The sequence below is a fragment of the Hippocampus comes genome, unplaced genomic scaffold (assembly GCF_001891065.2).
Source record: "Hippocampus comes isolate QL1 unplaced genomic scaffold, H_comes_QL1_v1.1 scaffold226, whole genome shotgun sequence".
NCBI classification, from domain to species: Eukaryota; Metazoa; Chordata; class Actinopteri; order Syngnathiformes; family Syngnathidae; genus Hippocampus; species Hippocampus comes.
This window is the reverse complement of record NW_017805477.1, coordinates 36,196-53,415: the sequence shown is the minus strand read 5'-3', so window position 1 is coordinate 53,415 and position 17,220 is coordinate 36,196. Positions and strand designations below refer to the sequence as shown.

General features: G+C 46.0%; 1 protein-coding gene across 1 annotated transcript in view; it reads left to right on the top strand.

The window, feature by feature from the left end:
• mllt10 (MLLT10 histone lysine methyltransferase DOT1L cofactor) overlaps positions 1–17,220 on the top strand; it is a 33,031-nt gene that overhangs the window by 12,407 nt on the left and 3,404 nt on the right. The window contains exons 8-17 of the mRNA XM_019875534.1: positions 676–774; positions 1,191–1,518; positions 2,232–2,486; positions 2,797–3,177; positions 8,674–8,828; positions 12,625–12,742; positions 15,177–15,249; positions 16,298–16,497; positions 16,803–16,952; positions 17,059–17,105. Of these exons, the coding sequence (XP_019731093.1) occupies positions 676–774; positions 1,191–1,518; positions 2,232–2,486; positions 2,797–3,177; positions 8,674–8,828; positions 12,625–12,742; positions 15,177–15,249; positions 16,298–16,497; positions 16,803–16,952; positions 17,059–17,105 (1,806 nt within the window). The remainder of the gene's footprint in view (positions 1–675; positions 775–1,190; positions 1,519–2,231; positions 2,487–2,796; positions 3,178–8,673; positions 8,829–12,624; positions 12,743–15,176; positions 15,250–16,297; positions 16,498–16,802; positions 16,953–17,058; positions 17,106–17,220) is intronic.

Sequence of the window (17,220 nt, the reverse complement as noted above, 5' to 3'; positions counted from 1 at the left end):
CACAGCCCGTCTAACTGCCGGCACGTGTGCGCGCACGCTTGTGTGTAAAAGCCTGGATCCGCATCGGTCTGTCCGTATGCGTGTGCAAAGAGGTGTCAGCGTGCGGGATGTTCATGTGAGGTGTAAATGCGCCGGCACCCGGTCACCGCCTCACGGGTGCGAGAGGAGGGCTGGCGGGTGTGCAAAATGGAGAGGGTGTAAATTGAGATGCAGCGGTCCAAGAAGATAGGCTATGATTGGATGAAACAATGAGATCTTGTGCACTTATATGACACACGACTCCAAACTTCAGCAGGCTGAATTCCTGTTGCTCCCAAAGCTTTATTTTCCCCTCATCTCTCTTCCATCACTCTCTTTGTGCCTGTGACGCTTTCATCTTGGAGTGATCCTTTGAAATGTAATGCTTTTTCCGTCACGCACACGCGCGCACATACACACACACACACACTCGCACACGTGCACACATGCACAAGACACGCATGCACGCATTTACTCCACAGCCCTGTTCCGATGATTTAGTCGCTATCTTCTTGGAAATAATCATTCCCAGGAATGGTTACATACATGTTGAGATGTCTACAAATATTTTTTTCCCTTTAGCCTTGCTCATGTGGTATTTCCTTTGTTTTTCCCTTTCCTTTTTTTGCCTTTGTTTATGTACCCTTTAACGCTCAGAAACACAAAGAACGGGACAGACACAAACCCAAACACAAGAAGACCTCCATGGACATGTCCCCCTCCCTTGTTCTCCCAAACATCATGGTCCCAGAGAAGGTGAGGAGCAGCCTTCTGTTTTGTTTAGTGAACTGCTCTTTCGAAATTAAAAAAAAAAAAAAATCTCTCTTGTTTTGGTCATCACTGGGTTGACTTCCCTTGGATGGAGACATGTTTTCACTGTAGTTTGTTAGCTTGCTGAATTACGCTAAAAACAAACAAAACTGCCAAACCAATTTCCATTTTGGTATCTGTCTCGATAAAGGTGTGAATCAAGGAATTGTGGAGAAATTGTTCTCAAATTTCCCAATGAGTAATGCATGGTCTGACCAACAAATTCCCTGCACTTGCAGGAGGCGAAATCCTCATAAGGTGTTTTGTGAGTTTTCAGCGCGTCTTTCCTTGTACCCGCGCTCCCTTTTGCGTTAACACTCGTGATTCCTCTTTCATGTTCTCTTTGCACCTTCTACCTCCAGACCTACACCAGCAGCAATTCGGTGGTAGGGGGCCCCGCTCTCCCAGCAGCCTCGCAGAAGCGGCTGGATGACGGGAGCGCCCGTTTCACCAACGCCAACTTTCAGGAAGTGTCATCCTCTCACTCTCTGGCAAGCGCCAAGGACTGTCTCGCCGCTGATGCCGGGAAGGTGGCATCTGAGATGAAGAGCAAGAAAACTCCCGCTGGAAGCCACGCGGTGGGGCAGAGGGGTAGCCGGAAGTCTCTCACCTCCTCAGGGAAAGCGCTCCCCTCTGCTGTTGTCACCATGGCAACCTCCACATCTGCCTCCACTGGACCTTTCCACCAAGGTAAATTGATAGTTGAAAATATCTCTTTTGAATGTTCATTTTATACACAAAAAAGCCTGCGGTTACCAAGACGGACGAGGTAGAAAAGTGTCGGATCAGATGGCCGTCGACCCACCAAATGTGTTTGTGCTGTGTGACTGGATTCTGACCAGACTCCAGACTTTTTTTTTTTTTGTGTGTGTGGCCTTGATAGCAGTGTTTTGTCTCCGGCCTCTGGCTCCTGTAATCTAGGTATTTGTCTGAGAAAAAAAACACGCGCGCACACGCACACAGACACAGACATTTGGGGAGCCTGAAGGAGTCGGTGCTTTCACTAAGCTCTTGTGTTTTCTATAATCAGAACCTTGAGCTCTCGTCAGGTGTGTGTTTTGTCTATCGAAGGAGGAGCGCAGTGTGGTTGATTTCCCCTTGCGTACTTCCTTTGTGGGAGGACTACATGAAGAAGGGAGTGCTCACTTTAGAGCGGATGGAGATTAATAAAACAAAATAGAATGATTATTTCGATTATCTTGTTTTTCCTGTTCTCACACTAATGGGGAAGAAAAGCACATGAGCCGAGAGATGCTCCTCCCATAATGTACGCTCCCGCTGCCCCCTCCCGAGCTTTCCCTCGATCCTCGATTGGATCTTCACTGCCCATTTCAAAGCGTTCCATATTCAATTGCCTTATCCCATTTCCTCTGCCTTGGCCTTGGTGCACCTGTCTTATCAAGGCCTGCTGTTGACGAGTGCCAGCAAGACAGCCTGTGCCCCCACATCCTCTGATTTCCTAAGCTTCGCCGACTCCTCCTTGCGCCCAGGAAGCGTGACTTCCTTCTCATCGCCGCCATCTTTCAGCTCCCTTGTGAAGCCGAGTTCAGAGGGCGCCGCTTCAGAGGGAACCACAAACCTTTTTGCCTCTCTTGCAACGACCGCTCCTGCAGGTGATAGTTGCACTCTACTTTTGTCTTGTTTTTCAAGTTTTGCATCACCATTATTCTAAGTAAAATTATCCCGGCTGTCAGTAGAAAGATGATATTGCTCAAGTGAAGAGACTATTCATCGGGCATAGGGACTAGGCCAGTATATAATTGACGCCCCCCATATCCCGCACTATAGAACCAAGCTTATTTCCCTGGAGTTTTCGACGAATTATCCCGGCTGTCAGTAGAAAGATGATATTGCTAAAGACTATTCATCGGGCATAGGGACTAGGCCAGTGTATAATTGACGCCCCCCCACTCCCCCCATATCCCGCACTATAGAACCAAACTTATTTCCCTGGAGTTTTCGACTAACGGCCGCAGCCCTCCGGCACCGGCCCGGGGAACACTGGAGCAACCGCGGGAGGTGGGGAGGATGGAGTCAAGAAGAAAAAGAAAGGCAACTGGCGCAACAGATTTGGACCTTGCTTCACAACGGACGTCAAACCACCAGAGTCATCATCACCCTCCCTCGCTTTGCCCACCATCTCCACGGCCAACGCCTCCTCCTCTTCCGCCGCACCCCCCCCTACGTCCTCCTCCTTGACGCTTTCTGGCCGGCCCGGCTTAGCTTGCAGCGGTGGTTTAGGAATGGGAGGAGGCGAAAGAGGTCTCGGGGTCATAGGTGTCGGCAGCGGGATGCAGAAGTCCCCCTCACTCCTTAGGAATGGGAGTCTGCAAAGCAGCAGCGGACCAGGTGAGAGCACAGTAATTTAACCTTGCCTTTTTTCCCCATTTTGACGCGGGCATTTGCACTGAAGGCATTGGAGCCCTAACCATTCAACTGTGAAGCAAGAGTGTTACTAAATTGCTCCTGTGTTGTTACAGTGTCTGACATGTCATCGTCTGTTCACTCCTGGTCTTGTCAAGGTGCTTCGGCAAGACTAATTGGGATAACCTTTCATCGTTATTTTGGTTGGTTTATTGTTACGAGAAAAGAATTTCCATTCTTGAATAGAGGCTCATTAACTCCAGCGTCTTATGTCTTCCCGATTACTGCAATTTTGGTATCGAAGCATCAAAGAGGTATCCTGTACACTTCATTCCAAATTATTATGCGAATAGAATTGAAATGAAACGTTTTGATTGGGCGGCACAGCGGTCAACTCGTTGGCACGGCGACCTCACAGTGCAGAGGTGCGGGGTTGGATTCTCCGCCCTTCCCGTGCGGAGTTTGCATGTTCTCCCCGTACCTGCCTGGGTTTTCATCTGAGTACTCCGGTTTCCTCCCACATTCCCAAAAACTTGAATTGCAGGTTAATGGAACACTCGGAATTGTCTCTAGGTGTGATTGCGAGCGCAGATGGTTGTTCATCTCTGTGTGCCCTGCGATGGGCTGGCAACCGGTTCAGGGTGTCCCCCGGCCGACTGCCCGAAAACAGCTGAGATCGGCTCCGGCACGCCCCGCGACCCTTGTGAGGAGAAGCGGATCAGAAAATGGATGGGTGGACATTTTAATTTGATGGAAAAGTTTTTGCATTAGTTTAGGTCACTGATATCACGGACAGTTGAGAATATTAGTTTCCATTTGCGTTTTGGATTTCCTAGGCAAGTTTTTGCATCTTGTCACTATCAGGCAGAAATCTCCTGTGTCCAAAATGGGTCCATTTCAAATTTATACACAAATCAGTATTATTGGTCATTCTCCACGTGGGTCTGTTATGTTGACAACAAGTCAAGAATAAGGGCTTATTCAACTGTCGATTAAGTTAGTGTAATGAGGGGTTTGGTAACAAGAAAATGCTTCCAACATCTCTTTTATTTATTACATATGAGAATTTTACATTTTGGTCGAGGTTTTAGCAAGCATCATGGAATTTGACATGTTTGCTTTCGCGGGCCACTTGCCGTGTGGCAGGCGAGATCTGGCCCCCGGGCCTTGGGTTTGACCACTCTGGTCTAAAGTGTTGAAAATGGCTTGCTCTCTTTTACAATGCAATGTTCATTGGCTCAACAAACTGTTTTTTTTTTTTTTTATTTCCTGGAAAGTGACGGTTTTGGACATGCAAGGATTCTGCCCAACGCCAGTGTTGTTTCCCCTCTCTGTTTTGAATCACTGTTAGTGAGACAGTTTTCCCAGGTGAGCCTCATTACAGGAAAATTACTTGTGGAGGTTGGTCGACATTATTCAGGAAGTCGCAGTTGTCATTCGTGATGTGCAAAGAGCTCTTTCTGTTCAGAAAAGTGTGAAAAATACTAAATTAAATTTATGCCACATTTCAAATCCCACAGCTGCTTTTCTTTCAGTTACCCAATGGTACTGTGATTGTATTAAGTCATTGCTACATTGTTGTTGCACCTTTCTGTTCTTTAGACCATGATGTCTGGTAATTTGAGCCCATCTTCATGCAATTGGTAATGCTAAATAGAAATGACAACCTTTTTCCATTGGATAGAAAGACATTCATGATTACCTGGACCCATCAACATAAACCCGAGCAACGCTTATACAGCAGACCTTTTGGAATAGACTTCTTGCAATGAAATTTTGCTCTCTGTGTGTGTGTGTGTGTGTGTGTGTGCGCGTGTGTGTGTGTGTGTGTGTGTGTGTGTGTGTAGCTACCCAGCTTTTTTTTTTTCCTTCTTCTTCTTTGTGTTCGGTTGCTTGGCAACTGCTTTGGAGTTCCCCTCTGCTGGAGGAAATGGTTCAGTACAGCTCTCCCATCCCGCATTTCCGCTTTCTTCCAGGATTACCACCTTTTTATTTCTCCCTGCTGTTCTCCCAGCCCTCTGCTCTTACCTTGTTTCTCTGCTTCTCACATCCTTCCTCTTCTGATGACGCTTGCTTGTTTTCCAAAATGATACCGATCTTCTGTATTTGAATCTACCGAGACATGATGTTATTTTGTTGATGTGTCTTGAGTCCTGAGAAAAGAATTGTATTCACCTTAACTCAAGTATTCATGTTTTTGTTTCATATATATTAGTCTCCAATTTGTAATTAATATGTGTGGGGAATTTCCTTTTTATTTTGCTTTGATTTGGACATAAAGTTTCCTGATGTTGACTAAAACTGAAACTATAACAACAATTTGCGGTCCGATGAAAGAATGTCGACATAGCTGCTTAATCCTAAACTCTAAATGTTTTGTGTGGGATATTCGATCCACCTGTATTTTGAATGGGGATAGCCACTACAAAGCCATGTATCATTTCATACATATGTATTACTTTTCCTGTTTCCTCGGTTACATCGCCCAAAAAAAAAAATTATATATATATATATATATATATACACACACACACACACACACACACACACACACACACACACACACACTTTGTGCCAAGACAAAAAGAAATCTGCATTTGTGAAGCTGCACATTTTTCAGAGAAATCAGTTTTTTCCCGCTTAGCAATATATGGAAGGTGTGTTTTTGGATTTCTTTTTGTTTGAATTCCAAGACGAGGCAGGGACACAGGACACACTCATTTATTTCTGCTCTGGTGGTCAAAGGAAAGTTTGCAATTCCCAATGTGTGGCACATTTGTTGCCTTTCCCCGTCGTACGATGCCATTTGTAACCACCGCTGGTGTGGGAAGGTAGGGGAAAGGCGGCTGATATGGCCTTGGCATTGTGTGGGTGCGTGCGTGCGTGTTAATCATGTGTTCGTCTTCACACTGTAAATATTTAGCTGAGGGTTAATGTAGGGCAGTTATGGGGAGAATCCTTCGGTGCCCTCCCTCCCCCATCATGCGGCGTCCTCCCACCATGCTGATGGATAGATAGTTAGCTTGATAGATATGTGCCGGTGGGTGGCGAGAGGCAGGGCTTCGTTTTTGGTTAGGTTAATGTTTGACGGTGGGGGGCAGGGACGGCACTCGGGTGTTTGTGCGTGGTGTGGTGTGGACATGAATTTATTCTGGCCAGTGTGTATGTGTGATGGAGGGAACAAAAGTGGATAGATTTTTTTTTTTTTTTGTATCCCACCCCCCTTTCAACAATTTTGAACATTTTTATTTGTATTATATTTGTTTTAGTTTAGATTATTTTTTTGATGCACAATTTGTGTGCACGTGTTTTCAAAGGGTTATAAATCAGGAAAATATTCTTTGACTTTTTTTTTAATTCAGGTTAAATAACTGAAAAATGTTTCTGTATTTTTAGTAGTTCTGAATTGTTTGAGCCATCTCGGAGTCGACTTGGCAATCACGAATCTTGAGGGTGATTGTGCTTCACATCACGAATAACTAATCACGCAGCCAAAGTTTTTATTTGAACCACTGATCCATAACTTTTAATGCACATGCACAGTTGCATGCGCGCGCACACACACACACACACACACACACACACACACACACACACACACACACACACACACAGCTCTCAATGCACTGAATGAATGAATGGCAAATGAATGTGAATTGCACCATGCTTTTTCTGCATTTCAAAATGATGCCAACAATTTAGTTTGTAATTGAAATTACAATCTAGAAAAGAACCACAACAATTTTTCAAATGAGCAGAAAATTAATTTCACCTCATCTTGCTTTTAAAACGTCACAGATGTTTTGAACAGGAAAAAGGACGGAACTTTAACGCTGGCTCATGCAGGCAAATGCGTGTCAGAGTTCTGTTCTCGTCAGACCTTTTGGGCAAGTTGAATGTCCTGTGGCTGAAAAAAATATTTGTCTTATTTGAGTGTTATGCCATGGGTGCCATTTAGGCCATTTTCCTCGGGCATGTGTGTTCTAATTTCTTGAAATAATTAGAAGACTGATACTTATTCATTTAAAATGTATTCCCATCACCTGAAATTGTAGCAAAAGAGTGCCAGCAATTCAGCTCTTCTACGAGCTCATTTTAAAAATATTATTTGTGTGTGTGTGTGTGTGTGTGTGTGTGTGTGTGTGTGTGTGTGTGTGTGTGTGTGTGAAAACACGAACATAAATATCAGAGATATCCACACACACACAAATTTTTTTTTCTCCAAAAATAATCGTGCCAGCATTCTTAAAAAACAATCCTAAATGTTTAAATGAACCTCGAGCCTGTGATACATTCGTGCACCATGGGCTTTTTCTTGCGCCTCAGTGTGCGTAAGAAGCTTTTCATTGTCGTATAAAACGAATAAATGGCGGCGTTGGTCTCGCATCCAGCTGCTGAACATCTCGCAGGAGCGCATACCCTCTGAGTGACTGCAGCCCAGCTTTTGCTGATCCATTTTTCTGGTGCATATTACAAAGTGTTATAAATAGTATGTAGGCCCGTGCAGTGTATAGATAGCTCCCGCTCCCACCCCCCCATCATCTCCCTTCTCCCCTCCTGGCACAAAGATCTCTTGTTCCCCCAGTGAATGTATGCTGCCCTGAGCCATTCAGGCTTTTGTGGGACTGAGAGGCCCTCTCTTCCCCCCTACCACCACCTCTGCTGGGGTCAAAGGGGGCCGGGGCAGGGCTTATCCCCGGTTAGCGGCTGAGCGCAGGAGCGTGCGCATGCGCGCGTGAGGCAGACTAAGATAAGAGGATGAGGCATACACACACACACACACACACACACACACACACACACACACACACACACACACACGCTGTAATATTGTGTTTAACTTGTTCTATTTTGTGTTCTTTTTTGGGGTGCAGGGTAGGTGAATTTCCTGCACCTTTCAGTCCAAAAAGAAATATTTGTATTTACTTCATCCCTTGTGGTTCATGTTTGAGCTGTTAATTTCAACTCCTTTCAGAACAGCGAAGCTTTGAATGTAATAGAAAACCTTGAAAATTGTTTTGAAATTTATACCGGAGACCTGCCAAGTTGGTGTTTTTGTTTGTTTTGGTTTCGGGGTTTTTTTCTCCTCCCTTTAAGCTTTACTAACCAGAGTGGATATATTTGGGTCCAAATTGTTAGCCGAGCACAGACTGTTGACATTTCCTTAAGCATATATATATTTTTTTCAATTTCACCACTGTTTTGTTTCATTGTGAAATGTAGGAACCCCAAAGTTGTGTGTGTCTTTGTGTGTTTTGTATTTAAACGGTTTATTGTTTAACACCTTCCCCAAATATATATCTGGGAAAAAAGTATTGATCAGCAAAGCACATCCTAGAAGAGCACTGGCACGCTTTGATTGGAGAAACCACGTTAATGTTTTGTGAGCTTTGTTGCTTTTTTTTTTGTATTCTGGCATCCTTATTCAATTATGTGTCTGATCTTAATCTGAAACACGGGTTTTGAACTGACTGTTCACAGGTGTTTTCTCCGGTGGCGATGGGTCGTCTTTGTCGGGCCCTGGTGCTGTCGCCATGGGCGGAGTCAACTCGGACCAACTGCAACCCGCACCTTCGCTGGCCCCTCCCTCTCCCTTCACCGCCACCGCACCCCTGACCGGCACGGCCACCACACACGTGAGTCCGAGCACAAGTGGCGTGCCGATGACACGCAAGCACACTTATCCTTCGGTTTGGCTCTTCCTCGCCCAGAAATTCACACACGCGGTTTATTCAACACCCTCTGTCAGGCCAACATTTTTTACGATGATGTGTAGATTAACTGCGGAAGCACCCAAAAAAAAAAAAACCAAAACAAAACACCACTCACTAATTAAAATAGCTGCACAAATAAATCTCTGCACGGCACGTAAACTATGTGCCAGGCACATGCGTTCTGACCTTGTATGAATTGTCTCTTCTCAGTGAGTTATTCGATGGCTGATCGCACTGGGCATGCGCTGAGGTCTTCAGTTTTATTCACAAATCAGAGATTCCTTTGCCCCTTTTGGTGTTTGCCAGTCTGTTTTGATTACTCGTGTCCTTCAGAGAAAAATCCCGTATTCTGGAAAGTCAAGTGATGCTTTTTTTTTTTTTATTTTAATTTTTAATTTTAATTTTTTAAATCCTGACTAAAGTTAAGGAATGAAACCAATTTTCAGAACAAACATCCTCATGAAGCTCAGTATGTACAATGGGGCCATAGAACCCCCCGCCTCCCCCATTTTGAATTTTGAATATACTTTTCGAATTACTCATCGCTGTCCTTTCAAAAGTGGATGTCTCTCTAAAACTGTTACCTGGGAAAAAAAACCCAACAAAAACAGCCATCGATTTTAGTAATATTGAATTGAATATTGACTCAATATATTCCTCAACTCAGCTGTATTTTTAGAGCACTTTAAAACAACCACCGCTGTATACAAAGTGCTGTACATGGAGCAAATATCATGTATACAATAAACAACAAAACAATAAATGAATAACGAAGACAGTAGACAGCACAAAAATTGTAAAAAAAAAAACAAAAAAAACTAAGATCAAGTCTGAGTCATGCTGAGTCAAAAGCCAAAGAATACAAAAGAGTTTTGAGATGAGTTTTGAAGATGGGCAGCGAGGGGCCTTGCCGAATGGTCAGCGGGAGGTCATTCCAAAGAGTCGGAGCGGCAACGGAAAAGGCTCCATCCCCGCCGAGCCTCCGCTTAGTTCTCGGAACCTCTCTCATAATGTCTGGTCCGCAGACCCGAGGCGCCGGGCAGGTGTGTAGAGGCGGAGGAGCTCAGAGAGGGAAGGGAAGGTGGAGCCAGGCCATTTCAAGATTTCAATACAAATCATTGGATCTTAAAAATAACTTTTTTTTTTTTACATATTGTATATGATACAACTTTTCCAGCTACATAAATGTCATTCTCATCCTAATAAATTTACCTGAAAATATTTTGGTAGCTTTTTTGAAGCACCATTTAACTGCCCTATAAAGAGGGAAAGGGAGTGCTGGGGGATGTGTGTGTGGGGGGGCACTAATCTGTCGTCACTGACCTCAGTGTCCTTCTTTTCAGAATGTCCTCAGAGAGAATTTTCTGTCAGTGTCCACACAACTCCATTTTTCTCCCGTGTCCCCTTACCACCTTTTGCTCTCTGCTGCTTGTTCACACATCCATCCTTTCTCTCCCCCTCCACTTTCTCTTTTACCCCCTCCCAATTCATCCTTCTCTTTCTAACTCTCCCTCTGTTGTCCTGTGATGTAATGACATCTGACAAGCACCACAGTAGGGATAGAGGGGCTGCTCTCAAGTGTGTGTGTGTGTGTGTGTGTGTGTGTGTGTGTGTGTGTGTGTGTGTGTGTGTGTGTGTCCCCGTGTGTCCGTCCGTCTGTGTTTTGGGTCGTTTTGATTTTTCAGGCCTGGCATTTATCTTGGCCAGTACCTCTCTCTGTTCCTACCGAACAGGCCTTGGGAAGCGTAGGAGACATCGGCTATTTGCTGTGCGCATATAGAGGAGTTTCACTGTGGTCGAGAGAGGAAAGTAATTTCATCTGTGCTGTGTGTTGCACATAGAGCATATTTGACAGTAAAGCTTGACTTGACTTGACATTTGGACTGTATAGTGTGTCCATGTTTATAAGTGAGAGAAAGGGAGACCCATCTAAAGAAAGCATGTGATCAACTCCTGCGCATCTGTAACACACACACACATACACACACACACACACACACACACACAAAGTTAACCCAACCAAAGAATTCCGACAGCAGTCGTTCGTGTGTGTTCAAGACAGACTCAGGCCATTTGTTACTTTCAGTCCACTGGGCCGCTCCGGGCTGCCTGTTACTGGCTATCCGCCTAGGACAGAAAAAAAGGAGAGCGCCTTTCGACGAAAAATGGATGTGAATGAAAAATGACTGTGGATGGGAAGCAGGCAGGAATAAGGCACTGGGAAGAGGAGGAGGGGCGGTGAGGAAAAATCAGTGTGAATTTCAGTGCAGGGAAAATGGACAGAGATTGGATTTTTGTCCAGCGTGATTTCTGTGTATGATGTTGAATTAGTAAGAGGAGACAGAGGAGAGTGTAAATGTGAGCAGTTGCGCAGGAAGGACTCCCCCGTAGCACAGCTGTCTGCACCTACGCCCGCCCAACCGTGCCTCTCAAAATCAGATCGTTTCCATGAGTCAACTTCTTAGAGAGGGTGTTTTGTTGACTTGGCCTTGGTAGCATTATGACAACAACAACTCTGACGATCCAATGAGGCGACATCTTCAAAAATAATTCGATGGTGTCATTCACGCGATGGTGTTTTTTTTTTCCCCTCTGTCTGATAGGACCAAAGCAGTCTGGCATTTTGTTCCCTCCCCTCTTATCTTTCTCAGCCCCCTCACTCAAACCCCACCCCTTTGCTCCACGGCCCTTATTTGGGAAATACCTTAATTGGATTAAACTCTATGCATCAGAAACACTTTGTCAGCATGTCAGCGTTGTGTCACTTCTCTGAGGGGCTTTAGGCCTCACGTGTGAAGCAGGACAGAAAGATGCGGCGTTGCGATATTTTCTCGTTTTATCTCTCCCCCTCATGAAAATTTTAGGAAATTTGTGGCCCTCAATCGATATGATCTTTTTTTCTTTCTAATCAAGCAGAATGTTGGGTTTTTTTTTTTTAACCTGAATAAGGGTGTTTAGACTCTATCCACCGTACACTGTATTATCTCAGCACTATGAATGCTCTAATTTAAAAGCTATTGAGAGTAATGGATACTTGTATGAATACACTTAGCTAATTAATGAAAAACTTTCTCAAATAACTATATCCCTTTCAGATTCCACACTTTCATGATATATCATATTTATTTCAACATCCTCTTCATGATTCCTGAAATTAATGATTTATTTTTTAGGGATTCTTTTTTTACTTTGTAGGAATATCGGCAACATTATTTGAATGAAGACTTTGAAGGAGGGAGTTTATGAGCCCCGGTTATTTATTCACAGACGGCCCACATGCGTTAGTTGTACCGAATTTTGATTTGATTTTATTCTAAAAAAAAAGAAAAAGCAATTTCTCTTGCCGTTTCTCTCAGCCAGATAAGTGGGGCTGTGTCTGTATGTGAGGGAGAGTGACGCGCATACTGCAGAACAGACACACAGGAGTGTTGATCGAACAGTCTGCATTGATCAGTGACGCGCTTTAGTTGGCCCGATTAATTTGCCTGCCGATAAATCGGTCCGGCTCGAATGCAGGAATATGTGTAAGTATGTGTTTCTGTGTATGTAAGCTTATCCAAGCTTGTCCATATCCCCAAAAAAAGGGTACTAAAATACACGCGTAGTATAATATTGTTGTTTTTGCCGACAGGGGAATACACCGGCACACCATACAAAATTGAGCAAGGAGGCTGTTTTTTCCCCCGTTTTGATTATTTCTGTGTCTTTTTGTCCTCAGGTGAGTGCCCTTCCAGGGTCAGTTTTCAACATGGCTCCCTCACATATGTTTGGTAACCGTCTGAATCCGAACTCTGCCATGGCAGCGCTCATCGCCCAGTCGGAGGCCTCACCCGCAGGTTTGGAGCTTACCCATGTGACACAATCATGTGTGCGGAGGGTGAGGGGGGGGGGGGATAATGGATTGTCACCACCCCCTTCTCGTGGTCCTGCACAAAGGTCACGGGTCAGCGCTGGTGAAATTTTCAAGCTCCTCCCCACAAGCTCTTGTGGAACCCCCGCCCCCACCTCCTTTCTTCCTTGGGAACTATCAGATGAACATGGAGTGTCTTTTGTCATGTACTAAGTTTGACGCGCTTGCGGTTTCTCCCGAAGAGGTTTCACAGTGAGAAGCCTTTCAAAATGAGAGTAGTTTCTTCCTGAAACCAGAGATGAGAACGATTTCAAGAAGAAGAGAAGACTTTGGACGTCTGATGCCGCCACCATCAGTCAGATCCTTTCTGACCCGCAGGTTAACTCGCTAATCAGGATGAATGACAGGGCCACAAGGATGTTTTGTGCGTGTGGGCGTGGGCTCGGATGTCTGTGCGCGCGCGTGTGCACGTGATGTGCTCGGCTGTGAGAGAGTAATGGCATAGAAAGTCTTAGTGTAATTCTTAAACATGATACACAGATTGGGAGCGAGAGATCGTCTGGCGGGTCGGTGCGGCGGCTGCTGTGATGCGGACTTTGTATCGGTCTTTCGTGGTGAAGAAGTAGCTGAGCCAAAAGGCGAAGCTCTCCATTTACCGGTCAAGCTACGTTCCAACCCTCACCTATGGTCACGAGCTATGGGTCGGGACCGAAAGAACGAGATCCCGGATACAAGCGGCCGAAATGAGTTTTCTCCGCAGGGTGTGCGGGCTCTCCCTTCGAGATAAGGCGAGAAGCTCGGTCATCCGGGAGGGGCTCAGAGTCGAGCACCTTCTCTTCCATGTCGAGAGGAGGCAGATGAGGTGGCTCGGGCATCTCATTGGGATGCCTCCTGGACGCCTCCCCGGTGAGGTGGTCCGGGCATGTCCCACCGGCAGGAGGCCTCGGGGACGACCCAGGACACGTTGGAGAGACCATGTCACCCAGCTGGCCTGGGAACGCCTCATACGATGCCACATTATTACTTTGTATGTGCAGACTTGACTCGGGGAAAATGCCAAACTTCCCCCCGCCTCAAATGTGCACTTTTTCATTGCTTAACATTGCTATTCAAAATGATTGCGGGATGTGGATGTGAAGGGCCCCACCAATGGCTTTTCCATGTGCCCCTAAATGCCGATCACACCCCTGGTGTTTTTCATGTAAATACACGTGGCGCATCTCATCTCCCCAATATGTACCGCTCAGGGCTTCAGATGCGCGCACAAAGTATGGAAAAGAAATGTGTGAACGATAACAACAGGATTTCATAGACAAGCAAATTGATTGGAATTGAAAGAGTGGGGGATATGGAAGAAAACCAAAGAATCATGATTAAATGGCAGTCGTTTGAAGTATTCAGGGTACACATTATTTCCACTTTAGGAAATTGCATGCCTCCGGTACGGTATACATACGGGCTTTTCTTCCCGTCGTATGTTTGCAAACAGGCGTGCGCACGCGGGTGGAAGTTGCGCCCGTTTACTTTGGCAGCCGACTCTCGTTGCCTTTTGTGTGCGCGGTGGGAGGCGCCAGGATGCAAAGGGTTACGAAGGGAACGCACATTTGCTCTCAAGTCAAGGCGAGGACTATGGCGCTGACCCAGTCGGCTAAATGCTTAGATTGACTGTCTTAAGTAGGGGGGAGTTGAGCGCTAGCATGTAAATGCAAAAGTGTCTGCGTGCGCATGTGTGATTCATTACTCTCTCTGAGAGAAATGAAAGGAAGCGTCTGGCCAGCGGCCCAGAGGAAGGCGGACAGAGAAGAGAGCGAGCGGGCAAGGCCCACTGGACAGAAAGAGAAAGAGAGAGCTTTTGAATGAAGTGGCGTGTGTGTGTGTGTGTGTGTGTGTGTGTGTGTGTGAGTGAGTGAGTGAGTGAGTGAGATGGTTACCAAGCAAATTCAAGTTTTGCTCTATGCCGCTGGATGAGGACGTCACCCCACTGCGCTCCCTCTGCCGACATTTGTGCAGAGTCCAAGCAAATTCTCACCCTGTTTTAATTGAGAGTTGCATCGACGCAATGAAGTGAAAATGGAACGCAAACCCACAAGTTTCCTCTGCTCATCAAGTCAAAGGAGACAACCTTTTTGTTCAATTGATCGCAATTTCTGGCTTGGCTTCAATCACTGGTATTAATTACAAACCATTTGGAGCGTTTGGCTTTGGCTTTCTTCTGTTGTCTTGACAACGGGAAGGCAAAAAAGCCGCATCTCTCATCAACTAGTGCCGACTCTACAAGGCGGGCGGGTCGTACGTGTGCCCGGATGTTTGTTTTCGTCCATGTTTTTGTTGCCCCCAAAAAATGAGTTTTAACACTTTTTGTCCAAAGTGTGCATCCAGATTTTTAATGGAAAACATGTTGTGTGCGTGTGCTTGCATAGATCAGGAAGCCGGAGACACCGGCGTCGGTGTGCAGGGCTTCTCAATCAGGGCTTCTCCCAAGACCACGCCGCGGTGAGTGCACGCACACACTCACAGATGCTCTCCCTCCCTCCATCCCCATTTACATTCCAAACTGACCCCCCACCCGCCCCCATGCATCCCCCGCTCTGCTTTTCCCTCTGCTGGCCCCCCATCTCATCTTTCTTCCACTCACGCCACACACACACACACACACGCCACACACACACACACACACACACACGCACACACTCCCCTATTTAGTGCCTACAGGCAGTTCTCGCTCTGTCAGCCAACGATAACCTGTGTTTTTGAAGGTGGTAACCATCCTTCTACTGCAATTGTATTTTTCTTGTTTTATTCACACAAGGAAAAAAATTTGTTTTCACCTAATGCTTGCTTTCGGGGCACTGTTTGACATCTTCGGTCAAGGTAGGAATGCTAATGACAGAAATCCTTTGGGTTTTTTTGTTTGTTTTCTGTGGGATGGATGATTTCGCTTGAGAAGGTTGGTGGAGACAATGTCATTTTAGTATTTCACAACCAAAACATTTTGTTTTACCCGTATATAATAGTAATGTAATTCTTGATGATGGTGATGATTGATTATTATGGTTTGGCAATTTCAAATGAAACTTGAGAATTGTAACATTTATTTTTTTGCACGTGAATGTAATTGTAGCTTTTTTTCACTCATTTGTGTGCGTGTGCGTGTGCGTGTGTGTGTGTGCGTGTGCGTGTGTGTGTGTGTGTGTGTGAGGAGTGATACAGAAGTGGAAAACACCCTTCTTAAAAATTTATCCAGAGATTGTGAACACACAAACACACTGTGATCTTCAATTTATCAACGTTGTCCACTTCCATCTTTGATTTTGCACGTGCTCTTTCTCTTACTCTGTCTCTCTCACCTCACACACGCACACACAGACACAGTCTGGCCCCTGTTCATTAGAGGCCACTGTAACAACAAATTGATGTAGTTTTATAGCCAGCAGTGTCCATGTTTGTCTGACATTTATGTTTGGTCGTTAATCTGCCTATTGACCTCTCTATCGCCCCTTTTCTGTCTGTGCTCGCATTCTCTGGCTCTCCTTTTATTCAGCTCGCCAATTGGCGGCCTGCAGATCCGCTACGACTCGTCAGGGTCGTTGCCGGGACCAGGGCTCGGGTTGCTAGGGGCTGGGGGGGGCGGCGGCAGCGGCGAGACGCTGCCCCCGGTGGCCACCACCATAGAGCAGCTCCTGGAGAGGCAGTGGAACGAGGGGCAGAATTTCCTACTGCAGCAGGGCGCGCAGGGCGATGGTGAGAGACAACACGCCATTTCCGCGGACATCCTTTGGGGGAAGGAGAGAGGCCGACCTTGATCTGGCCCCCTCAGGTTGAAGTTCTTGTGTTTGGCAAGTCCCGCTCCTGCGTCAGGCGGCCCTTCTTGGCCTCTGACCTCCCTCTCTATATACCAAATCGGTCAGTGGCGAGTGAGAACGGGCCGTATGAAGTCTGTGCAGTGTAGCATTACCGTCTTGTCGCCGGTGCCGATTTTAAGGACCTCTGCCACAACGCGCACAAATGTCAACTCAAATGCGGTCTGTTGTCTCTCTGTTTGTCAGTGGTGGGCATGCTGAAGTCTCTCCATCAGCTGCAGGAGGAGAACAGGAGGCTGGAAGAGCAGATAAAAACGCTCACTATGAAGAGAGAGCGACTGCAGCTTCTCAGTGCTCAGCTATCAGTGCCTTTCATGCCCACCTCAGCCTCCTCTGGTACACGCGCGCGCATGCACCCACTGATAAGTCAGGATTTATGACAAATGTACAGACCACTGCTTCTCTGCTTTTATTTACGTACCGTGATCACATTTTGTTGTAGATGTAAAGGGGGCGGCCTCTGACTCATCGTTACCTGTGGCAGCTCAGGTAAATCGCTGTTGGAATGAAAATGGCATCAACTTCCTCTTGTTTACTATGTCGAGGGCGTGTGTGTGTGTGTGTGTGTGTGTGTGTGTGTGTGGGGGGGGGGGGGGCCACCAAC